This window comes from Gadus macrocephalus, chromosome 9 (assembly GCF_031168955.1).
Source record: "Gadus macrocephalus chromosome 9, ASM3116895v1".
Lineage (NCBI taxonomy): Eukaryota > Metazoa > Chordata > Actinopteri > Gadiformes > Gadidae > Gadus > Gadus macrocephalus.
This window is the reverse complement of record NC_082390.1, coordinates 3,100,149-3,108,587: the sequence shown is the minus strand read 5'-3', so window position 1 is coordinate 3,108,587 and position 8,439 is coordinate 3,100,149. Positions and strand designations below refer to the sequence as shown.

The window sequence follows — 8,439 nt, the reverse complement described above, 5'->3', positions numbered from 1 at the left end:
AGAGAGAGAGAGAGAGAGAGGGAGGGAGAGGGAGAAGGGGAGGGAGAGAGAGAGAGATTTATTTACTGAGGTGTATATAAATTAATATCAAAGCCTGTTATCTTAGCTAATGAATGACACATAAGTAAGCCATTACCACAGATTTACGATGGTATTTATTTTTTACTTTTCCACAATCTGTTTTTCATTTGACTCCAGGTTGGACGTGCTGATTTCCCACGTCGTACCGTCACATAGGCTAAGGTATAGGCCTGCGTTCTGCACAGGGAGAGCATCATTGGGTATAAGATCAGAGTTCACAGCTGCCTGCAACTCCCCTATCTGCGCGGAACAACACAAGCAGCACCGGATGCACAAGGGATCAGTGATCACCGGCGGTACGTTCATTATTTCGAAGGCAATTGAACCATTTGACAGTCATGCGATTCCAACTCGAGCCGATCCATCTATCCAGCCGAGCCACGGCAGGAGGTCACGGCGTGATCTTCTCGGGGGGGGGGGGGGGGGGGGGGAATGGGACGAGCCATGTGTCGCTGATGGTGGAAGCCAATTAGCATGTTTACGTCAGCAGCTGGCCGTCGTTCATTGTTGTGGTGCTACAGTATAGCTATTCAAAGCGGCACAATCGCACATTCATCACGCCATATTTGTGAACAATGGCCGTATGGTGGACATTCTTGTGTTCTTTTTTTGCCCCGGTTCAAAAGACAATATGGCAAGGGCTAAAACGGTCAATGAAAAGGGTGTCTGGTGTCTGCTAATGTCTCTCTTTCTAGCTTTTAGTCTACTGGCTTTTCTTCTGTTCTCTTTCTGTCCGCCGACATTGTTGCAGAAAAAAATGTCATTGTGATATATTTAAACTGCACTTCTTCAAACGTTACCAACTCCAACTGTTTATCACGTTTATCACATCTACTACATATATAACCCTGCACTACAAAAATGTCATAAAATATTTATATAAAGTAACTCAATGAATAAATAATGTGAGCCACATCAATGTATAACTTCCTTATATTATAATTTAAACCTCCCATCATCCATAATTGAGCTACAACTGTAAATCAAATAACAGTTATGACTATACCATACAGACCTCAACATTTTTCATCAGCTCAATATTATATTGTGGACATGGTTTATATCTGTATAATATTATCCACAGTTAACACTTTTAATCGTGGCATGACGCCAATCTCTGTCAAATCATGCTTTTACGTCTAAACAATTCAAAGGATTGGAAGCCCCTAAGGAAACTGAAAAAAATGAAAAAATGCAGCAGGAGCCAGACAGAGAGTTGATCTAATTACGAAGAACGTGAGCGATGTCCTCCCAGAAACGAGCCAGACGCATGGCCAGACCTCATTCATCATCCTAACATATTTGTATGGTGTTCACAGACCTCAACCTAAGTCAGTACCAGGTTAACCACATCAAACACATACCCGGTGAACGGTCCTTTTTCACTCTGTGGTCCTTTACTGACTTGTTTTTATAAGTAATTCTGTATGATACACAGACATACAGAGTACATCAACAGAGTGGGCTTTTTAAATAAAAGCTTGATATAATCTTTTTAACAAGGTAACAAAATACTCTTTAACAAAACTAGAATGGAGAGATTCAACCTGACTAAAACTATAAGCAGTCAAAGACTCTTTACTCGGGTAAAGAGCCTTGAGACATGTCAGTTTGACTCCTACTTATTTGTAATGGCCGCTTCACTTTCTGCCACAGGTGTACCGGGACCTGAGAGTTTGCAATGTCAATGTGTGATGGCAGCTGCTGTTTCCCTTAGAAATATCAACTTTTATGTCAGTCCCTTGACTTGCACGGTGCACATAAAGCCTATATTACAGGTCAGGCTTTATGTGCAAAGGGTTAGGGTCTCTGGGCTTGTTTGTGCTTATGAGACAGAGATGATTGCATGCCAATACTGACTACACACCACCGGGCCTTACTCTGTGAACCCCTGGCAAGTCCCACAGCTGCTGATTGACAATACACTTGATTCCACAGCAGTTGAATACATGTACTTTATTTATAACTCATATATGTTTTGTTTAAATTTATACAAAAATACACAATGCAGTAGAGTTTCACCCCAGCATATCAGCCAGGAAATAATGACATATTTTTTTTGTTTCTCTCTTTTTTGGCACCCAGACTGATTTTCTGCCTGGAGCCATTCAAAACCTCCCAGTGAAGTACAATGTATGCGGTCACTGCAGCTCGGAAGCACTGTTCAGAATGCAGATGACCTCTCTCTGCTCTTGTCTCTCAGAACATGGAGTGCACTGTCAGAGAGCAGGGGTCCGTCCTGGTGAGCGCAGGGCATCAGCCTCAGTTGTTCCCACTCCTCCGACACACATAATGGACATTGTCACTGACTTTGACGGACATGGGAGACTGTCTGCAGATTCCAAAAGCCTTGAGAAGCTGAGCACATCTTGTGTGTTTAGTCTTCTTATTCTCCTTCTTCCTTTTCCTCCTCTTCTTCTTCTCCTTCTCCTTCTTCTTCTTCGTCTCCTTTGTCTTCTTCTTCTTCTTCTTCTTCTTCTTCTTCTTCTTCTTCTTCTTCTTCTTCTTCTTCTTCTTCACAGTTTAAATCTGTTGCAGTTCATACGCTTTAACAGATTATGTAGAAACAACAACAAAAAAGAAAACTGTTGATGGTTTTGTGTGTATGTGTTTCTTGTTTGATATGTGCGCATGAGTGTGTGGCTATCCTGACCTGCCCAGTTCTTAAGATAGAAGCCATAATGTATGAACGGCTTATTTTGGCGCAAATCTGTGGAAAAATACGACAATTCTGAGCCTACATTGTGACAGTTGGTTTGTTCTGAAGGTTATTCAAGAAATAAATTTTTTTCAAAAACAGCAAACAACACTTTTCATACACCAAGTATTTTCAGAGATAGTCATGGTGAGCTATATTCATGGGTTCTATATGTGTTTGTGCTGAACACCAATTTATTATTTTATTACCTTGCTTTTTTTGTACGGCTACTAAATTTTGCAAAGTAAATGTATACCAGCAGAAAAATAAAAACGGTTCCCAATGGCAGATCTCTCAAATATATAGTTACCTAATCTGGAAACGGGTTGCTCTTATAAATCAAGGACACCAAACGCAGAGGGTTGTGTTTAGCAAGTGGTGGACATCTACCGCGGTTGTTGTCTGTGATTGTTACAATGTGCAGCAGTGTTTTGAGGAGAATCCAATGGGAAAAGACTACAAGGGCCTTTACCGTTTTGGACCGCCAGGAAACATTGAGAGGATTTGACAGTTCCACATGGAGCCAATCTAACCATTCAAATAAGGCACAAAACCAAACGCTTGGACAGGGTGCAGAGCAACAACGCAGTCATGTTTCACAAAGGATCAAATGTTTAAATCCCCATGATTTACGCTGCGCACACTCGACTCTCCAGTAATTCATTTGACAAACACTGTTCCTCTGCATGTGGCAAAACTTAGAACATATAAACCTCTGTGTTTCAGCCAAGGGTCTTGAGAAGTCATTTCCCATAAACACACAACACAAAATAAAGAACGTTTCCCCTTTCCGTTTCCAGACTCATAATGGATCTCAGACCAGGTCTCGTAGCACGCAGCCCTGCCAGGGTCTACTGTGCCTGATTCCAGAGGAATCTAGTATCTCTCTGGACCCCACACACTCCCTAATTGCTTGGCTTCATGGTTTAAAATGTGAGATGCAGACTGAACAGTGCAGACGCCTTGTTGAGAACTCTTTTTTCGATTTGCCCTTAGCATACATTTAGCCTGTAGCCAGCAACCCTTTATTTCGTTTTTCATTTCACATCTGCACTAAATAAGGCCTTTTCTCATACATATAATGTTTATATACTGTGGCAAAGATTCAGGAGTGATTTGGGGGATTTTTTAACGCATTACAACATACAAATTTCCGGGAATACGTGCCATGTGAGATGGGTGTTAAAGCACATCAAATTCTATTTGAAGTATCTGTCCACTAGCACTTGTGTGAGTCTGTGTACATTTTATGGTGCATGATTTCATTGTGCAAAATTGGAACTAAACAAAAGGTAGGTCTGGAGAGAAAGAGGAGGAAGCATGAGGAACAACATGGAGTGTGAACAACGCACTCTCAGCCAGTGAATGGGATTTGTTTTGGAATAAACTATTTTTCTCAATCTTTGAAAGCTTCCCAAACCGGTTTCCCAAAGCATCGGTCATCTAGCCTGGTTTTTGCTCTGATGCGCCGATTGGTTTCCTTTAAAAAACGATTATTCTCATATATGTCCCTTTCTCATATGCATGTAAGGTTTTGATGTACACATTTATTTTAGTTAATTTTCTTTATAGATAAAAAAACAAAACACCTTTTGTATACCTGCTCTTTGAGAGGTTCTGAACACTGCGTACCAGAGAAGGTCACGGCATAGCGTGAGAATGAAAGGTCGTCCTTTGAAGCCGTTGGGAACTCTCCCCTGATCCTCATCAGGGGAACGCGGTCATCGCCTCTCCTTCTTTTACAATTCAAATCGATATCAAAGCAGCACATTTTGCGTGGGTTCTCTCTCTATATAATCCAGTCCTATAACCCAATGACCCAAGTCCTACACTGACAAACACATCACGCCATACATGGAAATGTCTCTGGTAATGTAACGTTTGGGGCTTAGAATATCACAATTGCTTATAATTCATATCATTATGTATTTGTTTTATACATAACAAGAAACAATTTATAGATGCATACGTTGTCCTGTAAATGCGCATGTAGACAGATTCCTGATTAGCAGAGGCGGGATTGAAAACATTGCCCGTTGTCATATCCGTAGCAGCAATACGATGTTGCTAGAAATAAATAAATACATTACACAACCGTATGGGTACTTGGCTGATCCAGATACACTGCAAATACATCTTTGAACTACAATGTTCTAATCTTTAACATGACGTCCTCTGAGGGGCCCATGATGGGGTGAGGGTAGTGGTGGGGGTAGGGGGTGGATATCCAGGAGGGGTGATACTTAACAGGAAGGGGGACCAGAGGTAGAATTCATGCCTCATGAAAGAAATATGCAACAGTCAGAGCGTTGTGCAGACGGGATGCGCTCCGGAGGCAACGTTTGTGTTCTTGTCCTGTCGTTTTGATCCAAAGAGGTCTTGATACAGCAGGTGGAGATCAACGATTTTTTTTTTTTGCAGAGGACACAAAAAAACTGAAACAGAGAGAATCCGGGGGTGTTGTTGAAGGATGTCACACGTCAACGAAACAACCAAAAAAAAAAAAAAAAAAGAGGAATCCTTTCTGCAAAATTGGTATGGTCTTTTGAGTATGACTGGGTTAGTGTGTAGTCTTACAAGAAAGGCAAGCTTGTTCCAACATGAGCAGGCGTGATTTAACCAGGAGAAGAAAAAAAAAACAGCTGGGACAATAGTGCTGCCATTGTCACTTTTCAGAGAGCGGTCGACGGGGAGGAAGCGAATGCAGACGGTTGGCCAATGGAGCCGGCACCCAGGGATTCAGCCCTTCGTCGTCCGCGCGGCCCTCGTCTTCCTCCAACAACAGGAGAATCAAGTCGAAACCTATCGGGGGACGGAGCAGAAGCAAAAAACAACAGCCTCTTAGATCAGCGTGTCAACGGCAATCTGAGATCTGTGGGTGTGAAGGTGTGAAGTTATGCCTCACCACTGCCACTGGTGAAGACTTGTAAATCCCCGGATTACATCGTTTCAATGACGTTCAGCTTGCCTCTGTCATGAGAAACAGGGACAGTGTTAGATACTCCAGAATAGAGAAACAGGTGGATTGTCATGTTTTTTTTTCTGAGGATTGATGGGAGAAGCAAGGGCGCTGAAATTATTTGTGTGTGTGTGGGTGTGAGGTGCAAATTTCTCATAAGCACGTGAGGAATGCGGAGACATATTAGAATCCAGTGTACGGGGAAATCGCATACTTTTCTGCTATTTCGCCATCTAACCGTTGAGCGGTCTCTTGTGTCCCTGTGAAGAGTCCTCCGTCTTCATTATTCTGCTCCACATCGTCCCGCTTTTTTCTTGATCTGACCTGAATTTCGGGAGCGATCACAATTCCCAATGAGACCAACAGACAACACAAAGAAAAAAAAAAACGGAAAAAAGAAACAAGCACTGAAAAACCCGATTGTGTCTCCAAGATGTCTCAGGAAGTTTCAGTTTCAGCTAGAGGTCAAGGTTCAGCTCACCTTCCACACGATCAGGAATACAATGGCCGCCAGGGGAATGAAGAGGAGCGAGAGAAGGCTTCGCTCCACAGCTTCTGGCAGGAACCTCAGCGTGTCATTCCCTGTACATCACAACATCATGAGTCGCTGCGGGGTGCAATGCAGTCGTCTGTCGTCGCTGGCATCCAAGCATACCTCATCACCAACAGCAAGTCAGTCCATCCTCAGGCTCTCCACACATTTTTCTAACATCCGTTTTTGTCTCGGTGGCAACTTAAAAATGTAAGTGCTGTCTCGTTTGTGATCGTAACATTTAAATATCACAAATTGTTAACTTTTACCTTTTCAAGACACATTTATCAGTATATTTAATGTAGGAAATTGTACATAATTGCCTAATATATATACACTTTCATATACACTTTTACTTTACTTTACTAAAGTCACAGCTGACTTTGGAATCTGTATTTTGTCATAGATAATTAAAGTTAAATATAGTTATAAACCTAGAGTCATTCAAGTGACCTCCGCATGGAGGGCATGAATTGAAGCCGGACTAGCACTATAGGGAAATCCAATCCAGTCGACAACCACAAGAAAACAACGTCCAAAACACACGTAGCTTTACATACTCAACAGACACTTTCTTTGTCAGAGTCCCTTGGACATTTCAAGAGGAACTGGTTTTAAACAAACATCTTGTTTCGACAGGCTTTGTATCAGTTTAGCTTTGTGATCCGACTGTGACACCCGGTCGGTGACTCAATTGAATCCAGTTTTTTAGTTAAGCCGTCGTCACAAAGTTAACTAACTTTGTGACGACGGTTAAAAAAAGTTGCTAAAATTATAGGGTTTATTTTATTTGATTTGTTGCTATTATTCTTGCTATTAATGTTAGAACTTCCCCTCTAAAGGAAGATAATGCAGTGCTTACATGACTTGCAGTCCTTGGATGTGGGATCGCAGTCACCTTTAGGATTGAACGAAGCGCTTGATTCTGGAAGACAAGAGGGAGAACACAGAGCGAATGAGACGTTGTTTCAAAACCGACACCAGCGGACCAATCAACAAGCAGCCAATCAATCGGTCAACGGTACAAAAAATATCAAAAAGGGGTGGAGTGTTTACTCGGCAAAGGATGAAAATGGGCCTTTGTGGGGGACGCCACAGGAGTCACCTCACTGTCTCCTATACCCCCCGCCCCCTCCCCACCCACCCGCCCCCTCCCCTCTCCCCCCCTCTCCCCCCCACATAAAAGATGTGATGTGAATGCAGGGGGCTGAAGAAAAGCGCAGTGCTTGGGAAGATTGGGAGATTGCGGGGTAATCAACACGTATACAAGCGCTCTGGGTGAGCTCCTTTCTTCCTTTCAGTCTGCGCTACCTCAGGACATCTCCCTTTGGTGCCGTGACTCAGCCAGGCCAACAAAAGCACCATCCAAGCACCATGCCGTTTCAGGGCCATTGTCTTGCAAAGTTCTTGTCAAAGAAAAGAAAATGGCCACCTTGTTGGACAACAAAGCATTAAAACCCGGTCCTCTAGAGAGCTGCTCTAAAAAAAAAGAAAAAGGGACAGAACCAGGGCCTTTTTTAGCGGGCCTGCCACATTCACAGTCGGTTCTCAAAGCTTAAGCGTTGGAGAGCCGAGGGTTGTGCGTTTGAAACCCTAGGAAGAGCTCAGTACAGGGTCCCTAACTCTGGTAGCGTCATGAGTAACGAGTCGAGCCGGAGAAATGGGAGCTGACACCGCGAGAAATAAAAACGACGTCTTCGTAAAAAGTAAAACAGAATACGTCAGATGGAATAAAATAATAAAAGTCAACAAATTCAGCTCTGATAGACGCAGGGAATGAGCAGATAGAAGTGAGGATGAGCGCCAGGAGGAGGGTGTGTGAGCATTCACCTGTAGCGTACGGTGTGGACGTCTCCTGTGCTGCGCTGGGACAGGGCGGAGGGTCACAGTCGGCTGAATCGTCTGGGAACTGAGCCTCCATGAGGAAGTCCTTCACAAAGTTAAAGTATCGCGCAGTCGGCCACTTCTCTTTCCTGTAGTGGCACTCAAAGTCATACATCGTCATCTCCTGTGGAAGGGACAAACACGCGGGTTTGGTCAGTTGACATGGCGACAAACGTGAAATGTACGTTTGGCTACCCTAAATATGAATTGTACAACAAACAGTCAGTATTGCACAGACTACAGTACTCATAATGATAGGTAGCTGTATGATCTATTAGTATCTGT

At 43.1% G+C, this 8,439-nt stretch overlaps 1 protein-coding gene across 2 annotated transcripts in view; it reads right to left on the bottom strand.

The window, feature by feature from the left end:
• Positions 1-2,022: 2,022 nt before the first annotated feature.
• Positions 2,023-8,439, bottom strand: part of kitlga (kit ligand a) — a 24,837-nt gene continuing 18,420 nt past the window's right edge. Inside the window, exons 5-11 of one of the 2 annotated variants that reach the window (XR_009527187.1) lie at positions 8,101-8,278; positions 7,133-7,195; positions 6,220-6,320; positions 5,953-6,062; positions 5,685-5,749; positions 2,602-5,581; positions 2,023-2,556 (exon numbers count right to left, since the gene is read on the bottom strand). Coding sequence is in view for 1 of the 2 variants with exons in the window: in XM_060060262.1 (XP_059916245.1) it covers positions 5,719-5,749; positions 5,953-6,062; positions 6,220-6,320; positions 7,133-7,195; positions 8,101-8,278 (483 nt within the window). In the remaining variant the exon portion in view is untranslated. Of the gene's footprint in view, positions 5,582-5,684; positions 5,750-5,952; positions 6,063-6,219; positions 6,321-7,132; positions 7,196-8,100; positions 8,279-8,439 lie in introns of both variants that reach the window. The other variant, XM_060060262.1, reaches the window with a different exon arrangement.